Source organism: Solea senegalensis, linkage group LG5 (genome assembly GCF_019176455.1).
Source record: "Solea senegalensis isolate Sse05_10M linkage group LG5, IFAPA_SoseM_1, whole genome shotgun sequence".
Lineage (NCBI taxonomy): Eukaryota > Metazoa > Chordata > Actinopteri > Pleuronectiformes > Soleidae > Solea > Solea senegalensis.
The window spans coordinates 6518527-6545541 of NC_058025.1; the positions used below are offsets into that span (position 1 = coordinate 6518527).

Genomic DNA, 27015 nt, shown 5'->3' on the forward strand with positions numbered 1-27015 from the left:
TGTCCATGATATGCTGCTCAGTAAAGCTGGTGTGATTGCCAGACCTTTAAGGAGGGGGAAAGAATGAAAAGTTAATTCTCCTGAATAATAAATCACTTGGAAATAAACATGTAGCCCGAGGACAAGACCTCAGTGTTCCAATGTCTGTCTTGGCTCAGAAGGGTTTTCTTTATAGTTGAGATTTAAAGAAAGAAAACTGGTGTCTTGGGATGAAGTGGGTGTTTATTAGCTCCCACAAAAGCTCATTTATCTAACCGTCAGAGGGGCCTGAGGCTTCAGAGAGCTGGAACGAGCAATAACGTATGGTATGTAGGACGTTAATTGTAAGATTAAATTGCTTATACAGTTATTGGACGATAACAAGGGCTGAACCAATCAGGGACAATAGATGTTTATGGTCTTTGGACTGGTTTTTGCAATTGTGATTTGATTTACAATCCAATTTCAGTTCAATATTAACTGGATATAAAATGTAATGAAGCTTCAACACACGCCACTGTCGAAACATTGACCACTCTCTATGCCACTGCAAGGATTCTAAACTGAAATGAGCTGGGGGTTTTTGTTTTTTAATTTGTGTAGAAGATAAAGCAGACAAAAAATTTAAGAAATGAACTGCAGACTTTGCTATTTCCACATAACCACTGTTTCAACGATTAATTGGAACATGATCAGAACAATCAGGGGGTCAATAATAATCCATTTAGTGCATGTGGCAACTAAAGTCTTACATGTTTCGTTCCATTTAGCTCTGTCCTTAAGGATCTGGAGTGTATCAGTGTAAATCTGTCTTCTTCTTCATGACGAGCTGAAAGTTATTGCTTCATACTGTAGCTTTTATCTGCTCTGGCATGTAAAACAGTATTCTTTAAGAATTTACATTTTCTAATCTTGTTGTGGTTTTGCTCTTAGCTGTGCTTTAAAAAATGAGATTATTTGATATTTATTTTTTTCTTTCTTTCAAATGAATGCCAAGCCTTTGTAGCTATAGTGAAAGTGTTTGTCTGGAGAATGCCAGCTCCTTCCCACAGCCTGTTCAAATTAAGGCTCCTCTCCTCGAGTCCTGCTGGGCTTTTTTTTTGCAGCAGTCCCAGTAAATCAGCATCGGTCCTGGAGCTGAGCAAGACCAGCAACAGCAGCCGCGCTTCCTCACAACAACATTTCTGTGCACTACTTTCAAGGCTGTGTGAAAAGCTTCTTGTAAAAGTTGTACTTTCAGACCATGAACCACCTCATTATGCTGCTAAAGCTTCTTTGAAGAGGCTTTGATTACTGCAGGGACTTGGTTGATTAATTCCTGAGGTGTGTGCGCTCCAAAGCTTTTTATCACCTTCACAGCATCCAGGTGTTTTAAGAAAATGTCTTCTCTGCTTCAGGCATAATTCAGGTCAGCCCTTACTAATCACCTGCATATGGTCAGAAATTGAGCACCCCATATATCTACATGTATATATATCTATATAATATAAATGTGTATGAACAACTAAAAAATACAGGACCCATGTAATCCAGTATTGAAAAAGACAAAAAAGCTTCTACTCTCTTAAAGAGCAATTCTGGGAAAATCAGTGTGTCCAACAGCCACAACATGGCTGCAATGGCTAAAATATAATCCAATAGAGGGAACAACATTTTATATTACTGTATCCACAAAAACGACTGGCTTGAATTGTTAATGTAAGAGTGCGAAAACGTGACTCAAATTTGACAGACGGACTGGATCCACATGGCCATATCTAAAGGTTTTTGTACCTACGATTCTTATCACATCCTCATGTATGAACACAGGGCACAGGTTGACAAACCCCAGAATGGTCTCTTGGTTAGCGCATCAAAAATGGATAGGGTCCGCACAGACCACTGCGGAAAAAGGGTGGATTACGTAGCAGAACTCTGCGGACCATATTTGCCAATTGATTCAAGTTGTGCATGCACCAATTTCCACCCCTGGCTAATACCAGGAATGTTTTGTACTGACCAGGAGGCAGAACTTATGCTCTGTTAGCTTAAAGAATTGGATATTTTTGGTACATGGAACATGGTAGCTAACTTGGGAATGCTCCCTGTAGTACAACACTTTCCAGTCCAGTTGGTGGCGCACTCTTGTTTTGGCTAAAAGGGACCGTGAAGAAGACTATAATCGTAGATATTTGCTCGAGATAATGCGCGGAGCTCATTTTCATTGAAACCAACGTTTCCATTAGCAATAGTACCAAAATACTAGTACCAGCCCCAAGTGTTCCATTCCCTTCCCTGAGAGTACTGAGTAAAATGGTACAGTTTGGTCAGATCAGGCACAGCCCACACTCCGCCTAACAAGTAAAGATACTGTTTTTTTGTCAGAATGCAAGCCTGACTCAGGGCTTTACCATTTCAACCCTGGACCAAACTGTACGATGATGGAATCACAGCGTTTGACTCAGTCCTACATCTTTTGCACAATCGTGTAAAATGTCTAAACTCTCTGGAGGCCCTTTGGAAACCAAATGTAGTGTGTAATTGAGCGTGTTTAATGCTGGGAATATGTGCGTCCCATAGATGGACACCTGTTAGTAGAAGCAGAAGTGCAGATGTGTCACGCTGAAAATGACTCTTGACTTTGTCACCAGCTGACCTCATTATTTCCTCGCTATTGGACGCTACAGGAAGCTCTGCCAGATGTTTTGCTGTCATTCAGCAGCACACGGGAGTTTTGTGGCACCAGAGAAGAAGAAGAAGAAAAAAAAATGTACTAGAAAAAGACCACGGACAATTAGATACCAATCTGTCTGGGCTCATACTCCAGACATCTTAGGAAGTTGTTAATTAGAGAGTTATTTAGCAGCTGGGGAACTGCAGAACCAGAATAGATCTCTTGGGGGAAATGGGTTCAGATTCAGCGTCACTGCATCCCTCAATGCGAAGTGGCTTCTTGACAACCTCTCCATAACTTACAATAAATAAATTAGAATAAGTATAAGTTATAAAACTACATTTTGTTCTTGTGTCTGCTTCATAGATAAACAACAGGGGTTGTAATCACTCGGACAGCTGCGGGAACAGTCACTCCCAGCCATGCGTTGCTGGGAGTTGTACCCATACAGCAAGTCAGAGTGGGTGTAATGTGATCTCTAGGCACACGTAAGTAAGAGCAAAATAAAACAAGTGAGCCCAGACTCTCATCATTACAGCCTCAGTCTGATATGAGAACCAGCTGCTCCATGTTCTTTTGTTCTTAGCCATCTATGCCAGCTGTATATAGATTTTTTTTTTTAATCCAGAGCACCAGCTCTCCTGTGTGCTCTGTGTCTCTCTCTCTCGGTGTATGGGCCTCTTCCATGCAGCAAACAGATTCTGGGAAGCAGAGAGGGAATCTTTGTCTGAAAAGAGGCTGTGGCTGGGTGTAGGCCAGCGCTCAGAAATGCCTCTCTGACTGCATCCAAACTTTAGGTCAGGAAAACGCTGCACACAGTACTGCAGCAGGAATGGTGTACATTTATTAGTAGAATTCGAGACCGGGTCTGGACCCATTGAAGCGAGTGGGGCACTTTTTTTTTTGAATTGACAAGTTAATACATTTGCAGAATGTTTTCCAGCCTTTCACCAAAGGTTTATTTTATATACTTAACCTATATTTTAGTCGTGAGTCACAGAGAGTAGAATCTTGTGAAATGAAGTTGTGAGTCATTTTTAAATATACCTCTATATGTGTATGTCTTGCAAATGTCTGGTCAACTTATTCAGTATAATACTGGGTGTTATAGATGAGCAGCCCATGGCCAAGTGGAGAGGGGACTTGGCTTGTGGCCGGAGGGTTTGCCGCTGCGAGTCCCCATTGGTTCAAGGACTGGGGTACCCCTGAGCAATCCTCATTGCTCATTGTTAAGTGGACACTCTAGATTGACCCCAGCCACGAGGGCTACATCCAGTGTACTCCTAGTGTTGGTCCCCAAGCCTGGGTAAATGGGTGGGTTGTGTCAGGAAGGGTGTCCGGTGTAAAAATCTCTGCCAAATCAAGTGTGTGTCAACCTCTCAAGAGGGACAAGCTGAATGCAAAAAAAACAAACAAACAAAAAACTAGATGCGATATTCCAGTAAAATCAAACTCTATGATTATTTTCATGATTTATATTTTGATTCATTGGGTACCCATTTAAAAAGTTTGGGGAACACTGTTTTCGAGGATTGATTTTATCTCATATTGTATAACCCCAGTACTTTCACCCCAGACAGGTCGCCAGTCCATCACAGGGCGTTAAAAGTCCAGTGTGAAAGAACAAGTGACATCATATGGGCAGAGCTGTGTATTTGTGTCGTAGGCTTCTCTAGACAAGCTGCTGTAGAAACATGGTGGTACAAGATGACGGCCTCCGTAAGGCACGGCCCTTGCCCAAAGTACATATTAAAGGCTTATTCTAGTTTTTGGCAAACAAAAACAACTACTTGCATTTAAGTCTCATATAGCCAGACACACTTTACTGCTACACTGGATTCCCTCTTCATCCCGGTGGCTTAAAGAAGTCGTGTTTTTCTTAAGCTTGAGGAAGTAAAATATACACTTAGAGGCTCAAGGGAGACATTTTCCCAAATTTGGCAGCCCTTCATAGCCCATTTTAGTCTTTTGCGCCTTCTGACTAATTCCATTATGTGCCTGTCACTTGTGTTTATTATTTCTACTTTTAGTCTTGATCTGTATTAGCGATTTGTGATCTTTATTTGGTCACATTCAGCAATTAAATACGTTTCTATAAAGGTGTGTTTGTGTTAGGAGGAGACCGATTTGGGTGATATAATGGTACTATTTGTATACTACAGCTACATAGCTATTTTAATGGTATCCAAATGCATCTTCTAAGGCTATAAAAACCAATCCCATTGTATTTCAGAGTGACTATTCATTTATATAAACATACGAATGGGGAATATGTTCAATTTCTGTCAATAAACCCTTTAAATGTTACACATTAAGGGCCATTAAAGACACAAGAGGTGATTTGAACTCATGCTGAAGTTCTTCTGAATGTGTCGTATCCATTACAGCATGTCGCACAATGCTGCTGCCCAACCCTGAAGCTTGTTTATGTCGATTTTATTCACTCCAAGTCCGACTCTGCTTCGTGGAACTGTGTTGATCAATAAGACTGTTTGGACATGAGAGAGGAATGGCTGCCTGTGCTGGGGAATGTTTCACAGAGCTGTATGAGCAGACAAGAGGCTCCTGTTAGCCTTTCACGAGTCATCCCAAACACTTTCTTTCTTGAGAGCTGATTGGCTGGCTCACCTGTGCCAGTGTCTGTCTTTGTTATCCCATTCTGAGCCCGTGTGTTTGCTGGATGTTTTACAGTAAATCACCGTGGGAAGCCGCGGCCTTTGGAGCGGGTGTTGTTCAGAAGATTTCATGGCCTGTCTTGATGTTTTGCTGGTGTCTCCTGGGGGGGAAAGCAGCACTGATCCCCCTGCGCTTTTTTGTCCGGGGTGTGTTATCCGTCCCACCACTCTCGGCCTGCGCCCCCCACCACCCCTACCCCTTCACTGTAGAGATATTTTTCGGGACGGGTGCATGGAGCAGTGCCAACTCAAATAGAGACCTGCCAGTGGGCCCTTTGTCTGTTGTGACACCAAGAGGAGTGGCGTTTTTCACTGGACATCCAGCATACGGGACGCTCGGACAGACAGACAGATAGACCGACCGACCGGCAGAGTCTACACTGTTAGCTCAGGCTGCTCTGTTTGCACATGCCTGCTGTTGATGGGCATGTCACCATGGGAACGACCGCGGAGCCAGGCGGCCGTTGCTCGCCAGCACTTAGAGAAAAATGGAGACGATAAACTAGCGAAGTGTCAAGTGAGGCAGCCGTGTGAGGGGAAAAAAAACAAACTGTTCTGCTGTGCTTTTTGTTTATAATTTAAAGCTTTGTGGAGGATTTACCTGATCAGTTATTATAGTGTTCACTTTGAAATGCAAAAATACATGCTGCTTTTGTTCACAGTCCTACACAGATTATGCAATTGACTTTTAGTTTTAGGCCCATCTGTAGGGCAGACGTGTGTGTGTGTGTGTGTATACTTTTATTTCTTACCTCTTTAGGATCTTTTCTGGCATAAACTTTGATCTTGTTAGCACTGGTAGTCTTCATGGAGACCAAAACCTGGTCCTTATGAGAAAGAACCTCCTTTCTGAGGAACTAGTTGAGATTTAAGTTGTGGTTGCGGTTAGGGTTAGAGATTAGGCTTTGTTTAGTCTGTCCAAATGAATGGAAGTCAATGCGGTGTCCTAAGAAGCATAGCTGCGCAGACCTGTGTGTTTATGGGAAGAATGACGGCAGTGTTAACCTCAGAAACGGACCGTTTGACCCCCGACATCATAGGAACAGAGTAAAAAGTGACTGCAACTGTCCATCTGTTGCAGTTTAACAGGAAAGTGGATCTCAAAGAGGTCAAAGCATTAAGTCAAACAGAGACCTCACAATATTCCAGATAAATCACAAGAGTTCACACAGTGAGCAGACACTGTGCGTCAGCGGAGAGGAACAAACTCCCTTTTATCAGGAAAACTAAATCCCACACTTTTTCTTTTTTTTTTCAAACAACATTAGTTTTATTTGTCCATCTACTTTTAATTTAGGAACCATTCACCATAGTCGTTTAAGAAGTTCTCTTTTCATTCTTCGTTATTTTAACTCTACATCATACCCAGTTCACTTACCATCAGTAGAATACTGGTCAAAATGACTGAATATAAATGTTGAATCCGATGCTGTTCAAAAATCCCATGTATCACTACTATTTTAAGTGTGTTGTGTTTTTAGTTTTCAGTGTAGTCTATACATATATACTCGCTTTTCTTTATTGTGTGCAATAAAGACATACGTTAGAAATTGATGAGTGGGTTGATTTTGTCAACCACGTCCTGATCAGTAAGAGATTAAGACTGTTATTCAGAGATGAGGTGTTTGTGATTTTGGTCTAATGACCAAACATTTTTACGACAGAACTTGCAGTTAAAGTTTTTCTATCTTTTTTTTTAACGATCGTAGTCGTGCGTCTGCATGGAGGTGCGAGCTCATGTGGAGGTCCACAGCAGGTAGAAGGCCTCATATGGTCCCGTTAAACCGGTGCCAGGACTTTTACGAGCGGTCTCTTTATGTCTTCATTACCTTATTTAGCTGGAAGAAATACCGACAGCATTCATGAGACGTTGATTTAGCAGAAAGTCCTGTGTGTGTGTGTATGTGTGTGTATACTACACGGATGTATATACATCAGAGTTCTGCAAAGCTGTGTGTTTACGTTGTTAAAATGCTGATCCCAGCAGAATATGAGCTCCCCATGTCCCTTCTCCCTGGCAGATGTGTGTGTTTTCTACATTGTGTATAGAAGTCTGGTAGTACTCATTTTCATCCTGGTATTTGTATCTCCTTTAAGAAACAGTTGATTATAATGTTGACAGTGATCCATGGTATGTCACTAATCCTTGAGTCTTTTTTTTTTTTGCAGGATTTCATGCTAAATTAAAATCAGTCTCTCCTTCTTATTTACAGAGGCATCTTCCTGGACACCATCCTGCCACGCTACGATGTGAACGGAGTGCGGCCGCCCATCGGTCAGAGAACCAGACTGAGCAAAGGGGATATCGCACAGGCACGCAAACTCTACAAATGCTCCAGTAAGACCAAATGACAGATCCTGTCTGCTGTTGGTTTGTCCCGACTATTTTCTACATGTGTGTGCGACTCAGCCAAGAGAGAGAGGGAGAGACAGACAGTGTCAGAGGGACAGAGAGAGAGAGAGAGGAAAGATTTTGACTTTTTAACACATCTTTTATATACACAAATCCATTTGTTTTGTCACTGACTTGTATATGTAGACATTTTTTAAGTATAAATAGAAATTATTAACAAAAATTAACAGGCAACATCATAAACAACGCAATAAAACATGTCCATCATCAATCTTTCTGTTACACACACACACACTGGTTTCCATGACTTCAGGGGACATCGTCTTACATTCATTTCCGGGGCCGTCCACACACAAACAGGTTTGGGTGAATATCGGAGAGTCCACCCAGAAACTGCGTTTTAAGGGACCTGAAACTGTATTATTTTTTTATTTTTTTTAAACGCATCCTAGAGTGGAAAAATCTTAAAAAAAACGCTGGCCTTGTGTTTCCGTGTAGACCAAGAACACGCTACTTTAGGAAAACGATGACGTCATATTCCCAGCTCTCTCTTGCGCTGTCATTCATTGTCTTGTGTTTGTAGATTGTTAGACAGTGTTTCCAACTACTGTCAAGGAAAAGTAACTAAAGTCACTCTGAAAAGACGCCAGATTTCACTAGAACGCGTAACATAAATGGCATGAAACGTAAACATATACAAACAGACATTATTCTTTCACCCTGGCTCGGTTGTCTTCTCTGTTTTTGGTGTAACGTTACAGCGCCTGGCTCATGTACAACAGTTTTTGGAGGTTCCGTGTGTCTTCACGGGGAACTTTTTTAAAAAAGAGCAAAGAAAAAGTTTGCTTGCGTTTCGTGCCGGTTCCGCGTGGATGTGGCTTTACTCCAACCTTAACCATAATTACTACTGGCCTAACCCTAACCTCAGCCTAACTTTAAAACATGTCTTCACCTTAAAATGTTGTAATTTACGTTATGGGGACTTGATTTTTGTCCCCATAAAGAAGTCAAGTCCCCATAATGTGACAACAGAGGTCCCCCAACATGAGGAACAACAGGTACACACACCGAGAGGCAGATGGAGACAGAGACATTTGAACTTGACAGAGACAAAGAGACAGACTGAGAGAAAGAGAATCAGAGGATAAAGAAAGAAAGACAAAGAAACAAAGAGTGAGAAAGAGTGACACAGACAGACAGTGAGACAGAGAGAGAGTGAATGGTCCGTGGCTCGTCCAGCTCTCTGTGTAGAAATAGCTCAGCATCTACAGTTGAAGTGGTTTGGTTCCTTGGCTACAGCGTCCAAGACTCCTAAACTGGAGAGTAAACACAGGCCCGGGTCAGGAAGTGTGTCATCGCTCTTTCCCAGATAGACCCCAGAGAACAGCTGTTCTAGAGCTGGGAATGACTAAAAAGATATTTTTTGGGAAAATCAGCGCTTGTGTCTGAAACAACACAACACGACACATACAGTATACAACTGGACAGCTATGCATGAAGGAGGGTTATGTAATCCTGGCACTTTTTCTGAACTCCGGAAAAAAAAGACAGAGAGAATTTGATGCTGCCAAAATGAAGAGAAGTCACATCACTAACAGACGTTTGCTTTGAGCACAGCCGTCTGCTCAGTGGATCTGATGTGTGTGAACATCAACATGTTGACATGTCAGATTGTATCTGCTGGCTAATTTACATCTGTCGTCCTCAGGCAGGTTGATGGAACTAAAGTACAAGCAAGAAAAAAATTACAGTTCCTGCCAAATCCTTTTGGCATGCATATTTCTCATTACCGTAACTCTCAAGACTGTTTGTAGCCCTCTGGACTTCTGCAGAACAACTGTCCAAGATTCACCGCGCCAGGTTCTCAGTCCCGTAATTCCTATATCGAAAGTAAATGGTAATCTTGGGAAAAGGGACAGAAAGGGGCTGAAGCACTCACTCACTGAACATTTTTTGACAATTCTACAGCCATAAAATCTAAATAAATCCAGTCATGATGGTCATAAGAGGGTTAAAAACAAGAGAAAAGGAAAAACCTTATTTATGAAGGAAGTACACTATTGTTCTCAAATTTGTAAGGAAATGGAGCAACTTGCACATTGCCCTTTTGTATTACGTTTTAGAATGCACTACAATAATGTAAACAAACAGTGACTTAATGAAACTTAATCTAACAGAATATTAACAAATAGCCTCTTTATTTATGGAATCCATCCAAACAGATATAGAAGAAGTAGAACAGAAGTAGAGGTAATATAAATGAACTCTAGATGAGATGTGAACTTCTTTCACACCTCAACTCAGGTGAAACTAACAATCTGAAACTGGGACAGGGGCTGAACAACCTGCATTATTTAAACTTAAAACGTAACTAAATACCCCAATCTGATTTTGAGGGGTGGGGAAGGACAGGTGAAAGAGAACCACAGGGGCTGTGGTCATTTCTACCGTTTTTTGTGTGCGACAGCGTTGTTTCAGTCGCAGCAGCACTGATACTTTTATGACTGAAAGGTCGTTGTATGTCGAGGACTTTTTGTCCATTCAGTCCCCTCACTCTCTCTGTCCTCGACTTTGAATAAGCGGCAGCCAGTTTTTATATTACAGATGAAAAGGGGGTCGGCCAGAAGAGGACTCTACTTGACACATATTTTTAACACAATATGCGTAATTCAAATACTTACACTTACACTTCATTGTCAAGATAAGGCCCTGGATCAGTAAGCAACATCACTAGATTCCCATATATCTTGGTTTTCACCTGAAATGTGGTTTAGTTAAGCTTTAATGACTCTCTAGACGGCTATCCAACCTTCAGAGGCTGAATTTTTACCAGTAAGTCAGAACTGAATGAAACACGTTGGATGATGGGTGAAACATCTTCAACTTAACTCAAGCCAGACATAGTCAGTCGTCAGTTAATTGTAGGTCAGGCCGGAGTAGTTGAGCCATCAGGTTCACATTAAAGCTCAATGAATAAACACAGTGACGGGCTGGTGGTGGTGGTTTTAGAGCAGAGCTGGACATTTTAATCTTAAATGGACCGTGTACGTGTCTGTTAAAGTGTTTTGTCTCGTGAGGAAGACTCGATGATGTGGCGCACACATTGCAGGGGATGAGGTATTAAGTCTCTCCACGTGTTCTTGGGAGGAAAAAAGAAAAGTTTCTTAAAGAGCCACGATTCTCCCACTTATGTAGCATTCCTGGGAGTGTTTGTCACCCCCAATGTGTGTCTGAATGCTTGTTAATGGTTTAGTATTGGCAGACCTTTGCAAAGGCCTTATTACACACACACACACAAGCCGTAGCTTGGGGCTCCTCGTTTTATTGCTTACACACAAACCCCGAGGGAAGCAATAAACGCAAACAGTCGGGGGGAGTTGTTTTCCTTACTCCTGCAAAACGCAGCCCAAAGTAAAGATAACACCGAGGTAATAATGAATGCCGACACAGTTCCCAAGATGGACCTTTGTCATTTCCTCTTAGTCTTAATTAAACACATCTTTCTCCCACTTGGCTGCAGACTCCCGCAGTTGTTCCACAAGCCTGTGTTTTGTGTTGGAATCAATCTTCGCACACTTAGTTTTGCCAGGCTGTTTTTGTTTTGTTTTTTTCACTGCCAGTGGCATCACGTACATAATGCATCACATCCTCCAGAGGAGCTGGTTTATTTATAGTCGGTCAGGTTTATTTTCAGAAGATACTCAGAGAAAGTGTCTCTCACTCTCTTTTTTCTTTTGTGTGATCATCATCTGGAGTAGGAGCGAGGACGGGTGGGTGGCGGGCTGCAGGGGTTGTGGGTGAATATTATCAGCAGATGTGCCTCTGAACACAAAAGAGTTGCCCTTTACTTCACATGCACTTTTACAATTCCATCATGAAGCGTCTGCCGCTGCCTCTGCAATGAGTTTTCGGTGGATTGACTTCACAGCTAATGTCTCTATAGTCTGAATTTAGAGCTTGTTCTTTGGTGTTTTACTGCAGTTGGCATTCACACTGTTGCATTTAAGGCTCTATACTAATTTTTTTGTGCCCAGCTGCAATATCATCAGCCTGGAACATCTACTAACATTGATATGTTTACATTCATGTGAGTGGCATAACTGAAAAAGTATATTTAAAATTCACAATAATGATTGTCCAACCTTAAGGGAAGGTCCAAAATCAATCCATACATGGATTGATTTTGCCCAATATTGGCCCAATACCGATAACTGAATACTGTATCGGCTCATCCTTGGCTCACTTTCTCTGCTTCAGTTGTTACGGACTAATTGACGAATTGAGATCTTACATCTCAGTGTTTGTTTTGTGTGCACAGGATGTGGGGACAGTCTACAGGACAGCAGCGGTAACTTCTCCTCTCCTGGCTTCCCCAACGGATACTCAGCCTACATGCACTGCATCTGGAGAATATCAGTCACACCAGGGGAGAAGGTACGAGCCTCTGGAAAGTTCCACCTCAGTTTTGGGACGCTTTCAGAGACAAAAAAGTACAAGTACTGCTACGGGCTACTTATATACTGCATATACTGATGTTTCTGCTGCTTTCTTTTTTCAGATCATTCTGAACTTCACCTCCATGGATCTGTACAGGAGTCACCTGTGCTGGTATGACCATGTGGAGATCCGAGATGGATACTGGAGGAAGGCACCGCTCAAAGGTCAGCTTGAACTAGAGAGTTCTGTCCAATTGATTGATTTCCTTTTGATTAACCACAGTATTTTGATTTGTTCAGCAAAGTCTGAAATTTAAATATCTTCCTTTTGCTGTAATAAAATTACATTTTTTTTTTTAGCTCTTGCTTTTAGCAGCTTTATTCAAACAGTACATGGCAAATTCAGGATAAAAAGGAAGATGGAAAGATAGAAATGTGAAATAGAAATAAAAAAAATATTGATATACTGAAATATTGCAGTATTTCATGGAGTGGTACAGTATAGATTATTTGAAGTGCTGTGTCAATATATAATATGAAAATATTTTGAGGCTTGGTTTTCTCAGTTATTTTCTGTTGAATTTAAGCCTCCGACCACTAGTTTTAGGCTTTAGGCCATTTCAACTCCTCTGTTGAGACAAGAACCACAGTATATTGTTTATGCATATAACACTGTTTTTTCCCTTCTGGTTTTTCATAGAAAATAAAAAAAAAAAAAATCACAATATGTCTCCTTGCTTATTGTGCCCTACTATATCACAATATATAATATTGTGGTTCTTGCCAATTTACAGTCCTTGTGACAAACAGTATATGATTTCACCAAACAGTAAATGCTAAAATAAAGATGTTCTCATCCTTTCAGTCTTTTTTGTTTCCCCTGAAGTAAAGAGCAGTGTGGAGGAATGCCAGGACTATGCCACAGTGTCAGAATAATCAACCTGTTCTCTTTTTTTTTCCATGTGTGTCTTCACCTGTGATCCAGGTCGTTTCTGCGGCGATAAGCTGCCAGAGCCAATCATCTCCACCGACAGCCGCCTGTGGATTGAGTTCCGCAGCAGCAGCAACTGGGTGGGAAAAGGTTTCTCCGCCGTTTATGAGGGTAAGCGCTCGTTCCAAGATCTTCCTGCTCTCTTTGTTCCAGCGTGTCGCTCAGCTGACTGAAGGAGGATGGACAGACACACATCCAACAATGTGCTTAGTAGTTGCATTAATATCCCCAGTTTTTGGCTCATGCACTGCTGATGTGTCAAGCACTTTACACTGCATTAATCAGACTTTGGCCGACCCTCACACTCAGCTCCATTGTTTCCAGACTGTGCAAAGCTCTCTGTGTGTGTGTGTGTGTGTGTGTGTGTGTGAGTAAGGTCCAGAAAACTTACAAACCTATATTTGTGAGGACTTTTTGTCTGATGCCCACAACTTTTAAAGGCTTTTATCATGCCTAAGACCTGGTTTTAGGGTTAGGTATAACACTGAATGCAAGTCAATGCAATGTCCTAAGAAGAATAGCTGAGCAAACCTGCATGTGTGTGTGTGTGTGTGTGGGAGAGATAGAGAGAGCTGGTGGAGGAGTCATTACAGTTTATCCACATTGCGTAAATCAGAGCAAGTAGGGTTTTTTCCCCCCCCTGTAATTAATTGCTGATGAAATTGCTATCAAGGGAGCTCAGTGGTGTTTTATTGTTTTTACTGTCACATGCAGCCATCTGTGGTGGGGAGGTGAAGAAGGACAATGGCCAGATCCAGTCCCCCAACTACCCCGATGACTACAGGCCGAACAAAGTGTGCGTGTGGAAGATCTCTGTAGCTCAGGGCTACCACGTGGGCCTCACCTTCCAGTCCTTTGAGGTAAGACATTATTTCCATTGTTCTTTATTTATTCAAAGCTAAAGCCTTGGGTGATTCTTGTTGTTGGTTATCTTATGATGTTTGCTGTATCCGTCATCTTAAAATCTGACCTGACTGAGAGAGTGTGAGGGGCTAGACGTTTTTTCCCCGTCAAACTGAATGACCAGTTTTTATGCAGTAGAATTCACTTCTGTTTCGTGGGTTTGTCTTTGTGTTTTCGGTTATACACCAATCACCACTGTAGACGGTATATAAAGGTGGACATAGTCTTCTGGTTTGCCCAAGGAGGCCAACCTCGAATTAAGAATATATTGATCCAAAACATTTGTTGGCTTGTTTTTCCACCTCAAACTAAAAAATACCTCTACTTTTCTTCTTCTTCTTCTTCAGATTGAGAGACATGACAGTTGTGCCTATGATTATCTGGAGGTGCGTGATGGGAACTCTGAAAGCAGCCCACTGCTGGGCCGCTTCTGTGGCTACGACAAACCAGATGACATTAAAACCAGCTCCAACCACCTGTGGATGAAATTTGTCTCAGATGGCTCGGTCAACAAGGCCGGCTTTGCTGCCAACTTCTTTAAAGGTGAGGGGTCAAGGGTCGTAAATTTTTAGGAGGGAACAAACGTTCCCGGCTAAATCTCTCATGTGTGTCATTATCTTTTATCTTTTTTCAATTTTCTCTTTCCAATACTTACCTTGTACATGCACATTCAGGCTCTTTGGCAGCCTCTTTGCCTGCCTCTGCTGTTGTTATTGAGGGTTTTTCTTGTAAGCTGTCAGGCCAGGGGGGCCAACTAAAAGGGTCCCAATGTATCTTTGTGTTTTCAGAGATGGATGAGTGCTCCAAACCGGACAACGGTCGCTGTGAGCAACGCTGTGTCAACACACTAGGCAGCTACAAGTGTGCCTGTGACCCTGGCTATGAGCTGGCTGCTGACAAGCGCAGCTGTGAGGGTAAGTACAGGGACAAAGAATTACCAGCCCTGCTCACCATGCAATTTACATCCTCGAGGACTAAACACATTTAGCCACCCAAGCGCAATAAGTACAGTAATTCCAGAAAGCCAGAGAGGATGCAAACAATGATGCATGTGCTGAGTGTGCTGTCATTTAAAGATTTGAGTCACAACAATTCAACTATTATATTTATCTTAAATTACATGTTGTTGTTTATGAACTTACTATGTTTGTACAAGCTGCGCAAAAACGTGTTGACCACTGTTCGCAGAGGAAATCCACCAGTATTCACCTTATACAGTAGATGTATTTAGTTTTTGTTGAAAGTATACCAATTAAAGAAAATAATGTTCAAAAGAAAGAATGCAACCTCAGATAAAGTTGAAAAGACAGTTTGATTACAAAGTGTTTGCAGCTTATATACAGTATATATACTATATGTATTTCTTTCTTTACTTTTTATTATTGAGTTATTTAACAGGACTGATCAATATAAACACTGCTCTATCTTCCATCAGCCACAAAATTAAAATCTGTACCTGTTTTTTTTTTATGTTGCAGCTGATTTGTTCATTCCAAGCCATAAAAATTGAGGGTAAATGAGCCTATTAAATGACTTTAAAATTGCATTTTAGATGATTCAGAATTAACCTTATGTATTCACATTCAACAGACCACAGACATTCACTGATGAGTTTGTTTGATCTGTGCATACACCATATGTAGCCATAATTAATTTGCAGTTGTTATTATTAGGTTTTAAACGGATACAATAGATTCAATATTCAAAGAAGTTATATATTTTAGCGATTAAACGTTGCATAAACGGTATTAAAGAGAGTGATAGTACTTGGATTGCAGGATTATCTGCTTTTAGTCAGAATTCAGAATTTCTGAGGTCACTTGGATTTCCAACTCAAGAGTAATCTCATGTACACCGGGATCAGGATTTGATTAGGTATCCTCCATGTTTCATTTCCGAATTCTCTGTGGATGTGAAGTCACTCCCAACTCCCACTTCAGACTTCCGAGGTGTTAATGGAATGTGACATTATACAAAAATTAAAACTACTACATTAAAACTATGTGCTGTGTGCAGATGCTAACCACAGTCCGCATCTGTAAAGCAAATTGTTTGCTAGCACACTAACTAACTACATACCTGCTTAAAAAAAAACATTAAAACAACATAAGGCTAACTACAATCAACATACTTAAAGCTACAAAAGTAGTTAGCATACTAACTAAAACCTAAAAACAGTAAAACAACATACTGTGTAGATTCGTAACTAGTAGTTAGCATACAACGCATGCCGACTTCAACATTAAACATTAAAACAACATGATACTAACTACAATCAACACCCTTAATGCTAACCAGTAGTTACCATACTTACTAACATGCTAGCGGTTAGCATTTAACATGCTAAATGCTAACTGTTAACTAACAAATTAACCACAGCATGCATGTTTGGGAAAAACGTTTTTAAAATATTTATATAACTTTTTGTTGTATGTATTTATATAATTAGTTAATGTTTAATGTTAACAAATAAAATAATATACCAGTGAGTTTAATGTTATTTAATGTTGAATGCTAACATTTTTAGCATCCAACATTAAATAATATTAAACTCCCCGGTGTAGTAATAAAGACTGCACATTAATTTAAGCTACAATAGCAGGGTGAGTGAAATGTTCTCCTCCGGTTGTTGTCACCAGTTTTTTGTGTAAATGATGCAAAGTTTACCTCAGTCTTTTCAGTCAGGTCAGGCAGCAATCAGGTTAATTCAGGACACAGAAAGGATTTCAGAGAGCATTATTTTTACCCGTATGGTTTGCAACACATTGTTTGGAACGTGTCCCAGTGGAGACACGTGGTGATGTAGTTTATTATTTCCTGTCAGCACATGTGCATCTGTATTAAGCTAACTGTTTGTTCTTGTCTCTCTTCCCGTGTTGTTTTTTTTCTGCACAGCTGCATGTGGCGGCTTCATCACAAAGCTGAACGGCTCAATCACGAGTCCAGGTTGGCCCAGAGAGTATCCTCCGAACAAGAACTGCATCTGGCAGCTGGTTGCCCCCACGCAGTACCGCATCACTCTGCTCTTTGACGTCTTTGAGACTGAGGGCAATGACGTGAGCACTGGGGTTATTTTGAATCGGCACGGGGTGGGTTTGTTCTGTGTCCTCTCTCTGTCATTGCACAACAACTCTCCACTTTCAAAGCAAATAAAGCTTCTATTCTTAATGCTTCATGTTCAAAACTAAAAATGAAATGTCCCAGTCTCATCACATGCTCTGTTTCTCCACTCAGGTTTGTAAGTATGATTACGTGGAAGTGCGAAGCGGGCTTTCAGCAGATTCAAGGCTACATGGAAAGTTCTGCGGCGCAGAGAAGCCGGAAGCTATTACGTCACAGTACAACAACATGAGAATTGAGTTTAAGTCTGACAACACAGTGTCCAAAAAGGGCTTCAAAGCACAGTTCTTCTCAGGTGAGTGCCACTCCAAACATCAAATTCAGAACAATATCAAGTAACATACTATTAATTTGAAGATATTCAGCTATTTTAAAGTAGTTGGTAGTTATTCTTATCCAATAAAATACATGTTTTTGTGATAATATAGTGACTCAAATAGCAGTAGAACAAATCTGGTTTCCTTTATGGATAAGCTACGGCATTATTTTGTTAGTTTGTTGAAATCTGGGTCTGTAAACTGTAGATTCAAGAAAGTTACAAGTATAGTTGCTACTGTTTTAATCACTTTTGGACACACTTGGACTGGTTTTGTTTGTTCAGGCTGCTGTAGTAACATGGCAGTGCAAGATAATGGATGTAATTTATGCAAGACTCTTACCTTTAGTACAAAAAAGGTTTACTCCAAGGCTACAAAACCAAATAATTTTTATTTAAAAGCGATTGTACCTAATAAAAACGTACTTATAGTTAAAACCCTCCAATTGTGACTCACTGGACATTAAAGACCAGAAGAGTGCACTAATAATGCCATCCATTTGCCGGTTTGTCACCACTGTCTCTCAGACTTTAAAGGAAAAATTGAGCAAGGTTGTGTCGTCTGTGCTTCCTCAGATAAAGATGAGTGCTCCAAGGAGAACGGTGGTTGTCAGCACGAGTGTGTCAACACCTTTGGGAGCTACAGCTGTCAGTGCAGGAGTGGCTTTGTGCTACACGAGAATAAACACGACTGTAAAGAAGGTATTTCACCTCAATATGGGGATTTTTTTCTAATCCCTGTCCTTCATTTATCTGTTTAAAAAGTTTCGCTGACTGCAGTGCAAATGTGTGCCTGTTCGGTTTGCATGGCACAGAGGTTGGTGTTGACGTGGTGATGTCTTTTTGCAGCTGGCTGTGATCACACTGTGAACAGTGTGAGTGGTATCATCACCAGCCCCAATTGGCCGGATAAATACCCCAGTAAGAAAGCGTGCACCTGGGCTCTCACCACCACTCCAGGCCACCGCATTAAAATCGTACGTTCCCACTTCCTCATGCTCTCTGTGTAATTTCACTTGTCAGTCATTAATTTATTTGTGTGATTGAATTGCTACGCCCATTCAGGGACATCTGTGTTTACTGTGCAGAATTCAGAAACACAGTTATGGCACGACCAACATTGATGTGTGGTAGCCAAATAATGATATTAAAATGTCTTGCATGCCTCTGTTTCTAAGATATAATTTATTTCCCGCTAAAATCTATGTGTGCTTACTATCAAGATGAATTACTGAATTTGAAGAAAGAATAAATGAAGGTAAGAATAATAAACATAAGGAAATATTAAGCATTTCTAAACTAGACTACAACAGAAGAACTCCAATGTTCTGTATCAAAAAGGAGGAGAAAACCTTAGAAACAAGTGTATTACCTGAAACCCATCTCATCAATAATAATTGTATAAACACTGTTATTTTGTTGACACAGGCCTTCAATGAGATTGATCTGGAAGCCCACTTGGAGTGTACTTACGATCACATAGAGATTTATGACGGCCGTGATGGAAAAGCGCCAAGTCTCGGTCGCTTCTGTGGCACAAAGAAGCCCCAGCCCATTGTATCCAACAGCAACAAGCTGTTCATTCGCTTTTTCTCTGACAACTCTGTGCAGAAGAAAGGCTTCGAGGCCTCGCACACTGCAGGTACGGACAGATGATGTCTTAACAGTACGTCAGGTTCTAATTCTTCTGAAGAGCAAATCAAGTCAATTTGAGATCAGTCAATCCCAATGTCAAACTTCACCAAGTTTTTGAAAAATGTGTGAACGAATGAAGTATTTTAGCACAAAAATACCTTATGATAAATTATCTTATCTTTAAAGGTCAGTGTGTAAGATTTATAATGGCTGACCACCATTAGAAAACCAGCAAAAAAATACTATACTTAAGGGTAGTATATTTGAAGGAGGAAACGGCAGAGGAAATTTACATCAGTTTGTTGCAATCTGCAGTCTCACCATTAGATGTCACTAATTCTTGTATTCTAAAATACACTGGAATGTTGCATTTTACAGACAGACAGACGACTTGACAGTAGACTCGATAGTCTTCATCGGTACATACATGTTATGTTCTTAAAAAGTTTTCTTGGATGTACTACATACGAGATTAATCACCACCCAGTCTGAGAATGATTATGACTCATAGTAAAAACAGAGTGTGCGGAAAATCCTTTGTGTTCCGATGTAAAACAAAACAAATGAGCTGCAGCATGTTACAAGCACTACTTCTTATTAACAAAATACCCAACTCAACTTTTCTCTCTGCAGAGTGTGGAGGTCATCTAAAGGCTGAAGTCAAAACCAAGGACTTGTTCTCCCATGCCCAGTTTGGGGACAATAACTACCCCGGAGCTTCTGACTGTGAGTGGGTGATTTCTGCGGAGAAGGGCTACGGTGTGGAGCTCATCTTCCAAACCTTTGAGATCGAGGAGGAGGCAGACTGTGGCTACGACTACATGGAGCTCTTTGATGGAGATGACACCAAGTCTCCACGACTGGGGCGCTATTGTGGCTCAGGGGTAAGAATGTGTTCACACACAGCTATTGTTGCCTCTTTCGCACTAGATGTAGTAGGTTTACTCAGGATATTTTAACCCATGTAATACTGCTAAGAAAGGCAATTAGCATGACTCTCATTAGCAATGCTGTGTGTCACAAACACGCTGGAAACAAATGAGTAAGAGGTAGAAGAATACAACAAAAACACCACAACAGGACAGAAATGTTAAGTCCTGTCCCAGGTTGTGAAGAGAAAGCTAAAAAAAACTCACACTAGAGACAGCTATGCTAACTGGAAGATGAGAGGGCGTCCATTTATTAGCATAACCCGTTAGCTATGGATGTGTAGTTTTTATAAAGCAAGTCTTTTTGTAAGTGACTAAAATCTGATTCTCCTGATGTCCCACTGTGTTCCTGTCTTAAGCTAGCTCCTGACACAGAGGGTGTGCTAAGCATAGTCAACGCTAACTATATGTCAGTACAACCATCCATTGCTATTGAAAATGAGGAGGGATTAGCACGTTCAACTCAGTCTTGACTAAACCAAACCATTAAATGCCAACTAAACACATTTCCACTAGTGAAGGAAACTGCTAAAAGCTAGAATTAAATCTTTTTTTTGGGGTTTACCAGTGCATATTTGAGTCGCTAAGCAATGTCGATCTAAATTTTTTGTTGCTATTTGGGTTTATCCATCTTTGATTTTACTTATTCTTAAGTCCCATTAAGAATAATAATCGCTCCAACTGGCCAGTTTTTCGTCTGTTTTACAGTATAACAGCAGGAAAGCTGAGGCCATTGTTGTGGAATTAGCGCTGCTGTTGAGTAACCTTCATCAGTAGTTTTGACTTTGAACTACCCTGGGGCTTTTGATTCCAGTCCACACTTTAATCGCTTTGTTAAAGTTAATGTGATGCTGTGGGAGGCAGTTGCAGTCCGACACAAGCCGTCACTCCCTCGGTGCCGATAGCTTATTATCATCTCTGGCATTGAGTTGTAGATGCAAATTAATAAGCCAATGCTGTGGCTGCAGCCGGAGTCGGGGACAATGTGGGCAGCGGGGAATAGAAACACAAAAGTTTCCTCGGGTCAGAGAACAGCTTGATTTCATTTATACACTTCAGTAATAAGCTGTGTGGCCTTTTACTCATGCTTGTTCCTATGAATCACTCGCTGGAGGGGACATAACACCCTCAGAACCCTGGGGAATGACTCCTCAATCAAGTTTCCTTTAATAAAACGGGTCGAAATAAACCGACACATTTCAGTCCAAAGTAGGGTGAAAACTAATTAGAGTGTGGGGAGGTTCACATTTAGCCCAAGGGCTTCTCTCAGTTTAATAGTTGACAACATTACGCTGGCTCGACAATAACATGCATTTGCGGGCTGCTTTCTTTTTTGTCTTCAAAATCCCATTTCCCAATAAACCAAGACTTATAGGCCTATTGTAAATATGTTATTTGTGTTATGAATGGCAGCTTTAATCAGCAGTGTGGTTTGTTTATGGTTGTTTACAGAGGCGCGGGCTGCTTTGACATTGTTGAAGCTGCAGGGCAGCTGCCGCAGCGCCGCAACCAAATAATTATTTTTCACTATGATGTTCTGAATTGTTATTCATGTGAGGCAGCAATTCGCACAAAAAGCCAGGTTAAGTGCTGCATATTTCTTTCCGTCTATGCATTTAAATTCATATTTGCTTGACTGGAAACATAAACTGCGAAGAAATATACTGTTTATTGCCCGCCGGAAAAGACAAATCACACAGTCAGGTTTTTGTTGGACTGCCTTTAGTTTTGACAATGACACAATCATCGTGGCATGGCTTCGATAAGATTACACAATGTCACAACATTGATTTTGATCCACAGTTTAAATTTTTGATGGGGGTTAATCAACCCTCCAGGTTTTGTTAATATGATGGAATACCACATTATACGCCTCCCTGGAAATCCTTGAAAGTTTATGAATTGGAAAAGGCCCTTAAGAGTTTTAGAAAATTGCCCTAAAAAGACATGGGTCATTGAAGGTGCTTGTATTTTGTGCAAGAAATAAATTAAGTTGATATTGAGTTAAATGTCTCCCTTCTTTGTTACGACACCACCACTGGTCCTTGAATTTGAGGGGATTGGTCGTGGAAAGTCCTTGAATTTGATGTCAAAGTGGCTACCACACCTTGGTGGGAACTCTGTAGCAACCAAATCTCTAGTGTAGCCTAAGTAACCCTAACCCTTTTTCTTTAGTTTTCTTTTAACATGTTTCATCTTTTCCAAGACCACGCGATATGTCTATGAAATGGTTGCTTAATAAATGAGAAGCTACTCTTTGCAATAGTTAAATTTAAAGCTTGAATGCATAACTTAATAAGCAAATGTCCGTAGCATTTAAACTATTGTCAGATGAGCTCACACGATGCTGATTAAGCCTCTCAGCTCCACACGGCTCCCTCAATGTTTCGATCTAGTGTCGTTGTCTGACATTGCCACACTGCACACAGGAAGTGACTTTTTTTATGTAAAGATGGATGAAGGCAACGGTAACATTGTGCTTGTAAAAGTGAGACGGCTGCAAACAGTTTGGAGTTTGAATGAAAACAAAAAAAGCTTCTTGACTCTGCTGCTGTATACATGCAGTCACGTTCTGATGAGTGGTCACACAGTTTGCGTTTTCCAACAGAAATGCACCAAAGTAATCGATCCGTCTCATCAGTGCATTGACTGATCGTCAGAGAAGCATTACTTTTGTGTGCTGGTAATCTTTTCCTTCTTTCAAACAAAGCTTGTCTTCTTCTTGTGATAAACAACCTCATGACAAAAGGAAAGGTTGCAAGTGTTGCTTTTTTCTTCTTCATGGAATTTATTGGAGGGCTACACTGTGAGGCGCTGGTATGATGTTACGCTAGCCGGGTAAATAGCTCCATAATTAAGCATCCAACCCAACACACCCTGTGGTTGAAACATGAGCCAGATCAGTGTGTACTGTTCCAAACTGCACAGTGGTCAGCCCAACTGCACATGGGGGTATTGTTATTATTTTTAGATCAAATTTGATCACATTTGTCATTTGTTTCTATTATTCTGTTCATGAAGACCAAACAGATGCGTTAGGCACTCTTTACATAAGTTGCCAGTTGAAAACATATTAATCATTGCGGCATTTACTCAATGGACGGTCTTACCGATTAGCTTAGTTAAATCCAGGTTTTTGAGACAAGTCAGTGTATAAAATATGGTTTTTGTTCACTGGAGAAACGAGCTGACTGCAGTGATCATCAGTGTATTTTATCGTCTGTGCAAAAGCAGCCAAAGTCTGAACCATAATGAAGTCCTGGTCCTGGACCCTCACATGGCCCCTAACTCTCCTCTGAAGTGAAAAGCCATTCATCATAGTCACTGCTTTGACTTTGGCTCCAGCATGTGAAAAGTCTTTAAGTTTTAATTGAAGTGCAGTCAAAGAAGCAGAAAGTGACAGCATCAAATGAACCTGTTGTCGTCCCCACCCCCTTCTCTCCCGACAGCCTCCAGAGGAGATCTACTCGGCTGGCGACTCCATTGTGATCAAGTTCCGCTCCGACGACACCATCAACAAGAAAGGATTCCACGTCCGCTACACCAGCACCAAGTTCCAGGACACACTGCACTCACGCAAGTGACCAGCGGGGGCCGGAAGGAGCCGCGCAGGGCAAAGGGGCAAACGGAGGGGCCCCCAGGGAAGGCGCCAGCCTGACGCTCGGAAACCTTCGGCCACCAAGATGAATCAGACACGACAGAACAGCCGCAAGACCACCAACCGCACCTCAGCTCCTAGGGGCTCTAGCTCCCCCCGCAGACAGTGAGGAGTAAAGCCATTCTGCAGTACACCTTGTTTTTACCTTTTTATGGTTAGGATTGGGGCGGGAGGGGGTGAACGTCCACTTTAGGTGGACAAGTAGGGGAGAATTTATTGACCCAGTCCCCTCCATATAATTTTTTTTTTCATTTATTTCTCTTTTTTTTTTTTGAATAAAACATGCCTCCTTACATGAGGTACAAAGGAAAACCGTGGATTCTCAGGACCTGCAGGAAGGCAGGCATCAGCTGGACGACCCCTGCTTTTGTCGGGCCAGCCCACCACATCCAGGCGGGGGGAGGAGAGGAAGCGGAGGAGGAGTATGAGAAGATCTCCATGCTCTCCTCGCTTATTGCTCTTCTCTCCTCACACCCCTTCTTCCCTTTGGTTCAAGGATTCCTTATCCGTAAGAGGATTTAGAAGGACTTGACTTGAGATTTTTTGATACTGTATGTCGGTCAATTGCATGTAATTTACATGGAGCGAAGGAAAATTGTGCAGTGACAACACCAGCATTTGTAATTGGCATTGTCCTGGCAACCAGTGGCACGATTCTCGCTGTTACCATTAACAAGGAAAATTAAGGAAGCAGTTATCTTATTAAAGGACTAATAAATGAAATGTGGTCCATGTCTTCTGGTTGGTAATCGCTCGCCTGACGACTGGCTTTTACTGTACCTCCATGTATAAAGTAATGTGTATAATCTTTCAAAGGGAACATGTGCTTTTCTCAGCTCGAACCAGTTAGCACTTTACAGTGAATTGTTCCAAAATCATGAGCTTATGAATTTTTGTGAAATGCAATGCCAGTTCACTTTTTAAATGCATTTTATCTCTCTCTCTTATTCTTAATTTTTTTTTTTTATTATTATTATTATTTGTTTTGTTTTTTTCGGTTTTTCTTTGTTTTATTTTGAATTGCTCCATTTAGTTTCTCAGGCATACTTGAACATTGTGTGTGCCCTGTAACGTGGGGGTAATAAAAATATGACTTAATGTTTCAGTGTTGATTTACAGATCTGATGTAAAATAATTTCTCTGCAGAGGAAAAAAAAAAAGCCTTTTCAATGAAGTATTTCTCAAGAACCAAATGAGCCTGGGTATTTATTGTTATAGTAATTACATGTATAATGTAAAGGTGGAAAGATACTGTTGAAACTAGCCCTATATTTGCCTTCTAATGTATAGCTATTGGTCTATGTTGAATATAATATGTTGCTCACTCACTCATTCCCTTTTCTCCTTTTTATTTCTTATTTGAATCTGTTGTGTGACGTTGCAGCAGTTTGATTTCAGGAGGGGGTTTTTTTCCATCGCATTGACGAGAAACAGAAGAGTAAAAGCTGCGTCTCTGTCTGTGAAATCAGGTGCAGAGGAGTTTTCTGACGCCCACTAAGAACAACAAACATCCATTATTCATTTTTATCTGTGTCTCCACTATTTATAGAGCAAGCGTGTCACATCAGATACACACTTGGACCGTGTTTCACCCCTTTTTTTTCCCCACTTTGCCAACATTGCTCTCCCTCAATAATTATTCCATCACTCCTCTTGTTGTGCTCCTCCACGAGAACACAACGAGCCGATCAGTATGACTGTGTCGAAACCTGCCAGCGTGGCAGTGATTTATGCCTGAAAACTGTGTAAGCAGAAACAGAAGGTACTGCCAAAAAAATACGCAGATGTGACAAGACTGAACACGTCTTTCACTTTCGATTATTCTTTTTTTGTTTCGTTATCAAACCTTTACTATTATTATTATAATCTTTATATAACCAGGAATAAAAGCCTCTTTTGCAAGTGCAAACACTCAAGCATGACAGCATAGACAAACAAAATATAATAAAATAGACATAAACTACTTGAAATATGCAATATAACATTTTTTTCAGTAAAATCAATCAAGTGCATTTAGGGCAAAACATCTGCAGCCACATGTTTCTGCCTCCTATTCATTTATATATATTTTAAAAGTGACCAGTGAGATGTTTTTCATTTTTCTACAATCCTGTAGTTTGTTCCAGGAAGACGGAGCCATGTATTTTAATCAGTGCGACCCTTGGAAGTGACGGTAGGAATAATTTCTGTGATTGAAGATGGTAACTGCCTGTACTGTTATGATAAATGTAGGCCTGAAGATATGAAGATAGATTTATACATTAAAGATATGCCAGTGTTTGGATCAGACACCATCCAACACTATCATAGCAGAAAGCTCTATGATAAACTACTACACTGAAATGTGTGAAAAAAAACAATAACACAAATAAAACCATTTGTCATGCAGAGGTTGAGAAGAAGGATGTGTCTCCTCCTGTAGGGACACACTGGACTTCTCTATTTTCAGATCAGGAAACTTTATCTCTCTTTGAGAATACATTTTTATACCAGCTACACGTTCTTGTTATTTAAAGAAAATATTATCTCTTTCCCTCTCTGGGAGTGGGAAAAAAGAAAAGAAATCACATTCAACTGTGAAGGGACAAGTCCTTCGATTGAACATGCACAGACAATTGGCAACAGGCTTTCCTTTTTTTCACAGTACATTTAGTGCTGCTGCTTCAGTAAAAAATAATAAACACAGCAGAATAAAATTCTCCCAAAGGTTTTTCAGCTCTAACTCAAATGATCTGTTCATGGTGAAGATGATGCACAAAAAAAGTCATAGGTTAGTATGTCATTCAAAATTTGACCAAAAAGTCATACTTTAGTATGTAGTTCAAAATGTGACAAAAAAGTCATAGGTTAGTATGTCGTCCAAAATCGGTCAAAGAAGTCATAGTATAGCATGGCATCCAAAATCGGTCAAAAAGTCAGAGTATAGTATGTTGTCCAAAATCGGTCAAAAAAGTCATAGTATAGTATGACATAAAAGAGTCATAGGTAAGTATGGTGTCCAAAATTTGACAAAAAAGTCATAGAATAGTATGATCTAAAATGTGACAAAAAAGTCATTGGTTAGTATGTCGTCCAAAATTTGACAAAAAAGTCATACTTTTGTATGTCGTCCAAATGTGACAAAAAAGTCATAGGTTAGTATGTCGTCCAAAATGGTCAAAAATGTCATAGGTTAGTATGTCGTTCAAAATTTGACAAAAAGTCATAAGTTAGTAGGTCGTCCGAAATCAGTCAAAAAAGTCATAGTTTAGTATGTCGTCAAAAATTTGACAAAAGACCCATACGTTAGTATGGCTTCCAAAATTTAACAAAAAAGTCATAAGTTAGTACGTCGTCCAAAATCGGTCAAAAACTTCATAGTGTAGTA

The 27015-nt window shown here is 40.6% G+C and overlaps 2 protein-coding genes across 3 annotated transcripts in view; one reads left to right on the forward strand and one right to left on the reverse strand.

Annotated features, from left to right (window-relative positions):
- Nucleotides 1–24980, forward strand: part of bmp1a (bone morphogenetic protein 1a) — a 50743-nt gene extending 25763 nt beyond the window's left edge. Inside the window, exons 7-20 of one of the 2 annotated variants that reach the window (XM_044025300.1) lie at nt 7521–7645; nt 11979–12094; nt 12219–12321; nt 13082–13198; nt 13802–13947; nt 14338–14533; nt 14779–14904; nt 16886–17079; nt 17225–17405; nt 18003–18128; nt 18276–18403; nt 18855–19068; nt 19695–19945; nt 23440–24980. In XM_044025300.1, coding sequence (XP_043881235.1) covers nt 7521–7645; nt 11979–12094; nt 12219–12321; nt 13082–13198; nt 13802–13947; nt 14338–14533; nt 14779–14904; nt 16886–17079; nt 17225–17405; nt 18003–18128; nt 18276–18403; nt 18855–19068; nt 19695–19945; nt 23440–23574 — 2158 coding nt within the window. In that variant the 3' untranslated portion in view covers nt 23575–24980. The remainder of the gene's footprint in view (nt 1–7520; nt 7646–11978; nt 12095–12218; nt 12322–13081; nt 13199–13801; nt 13948–14337; nt 14534–14778; nt 14905–16885; nt 17080–17224; nt 17406–18002; nt 18129–18275; nt 18404–18854; nt 19069–19694; nt 19946–23439) is intronic. The other variant, XM_044025301.1, reaches the window with a different exon arrangement.
- A 1238-nt stretch (nt 24981–26218) lies between these two features.
- Nucleotides 26219–27015, reverse strand: part of disp3 (dispatched RND transporter family member 3) — a 19401-nt gene continuing 18604 nt past the window's right edge. Inside the window, exon 18 of the mRNA XM_044025943.1 lies at nt 26219–26222. Within this exon, the coding sequence (XP_043881878.1) occupies nt 26219–26222 (4 nt within the window). The remainder of the gene's footprint in view (nt 26223–27015) is intronic.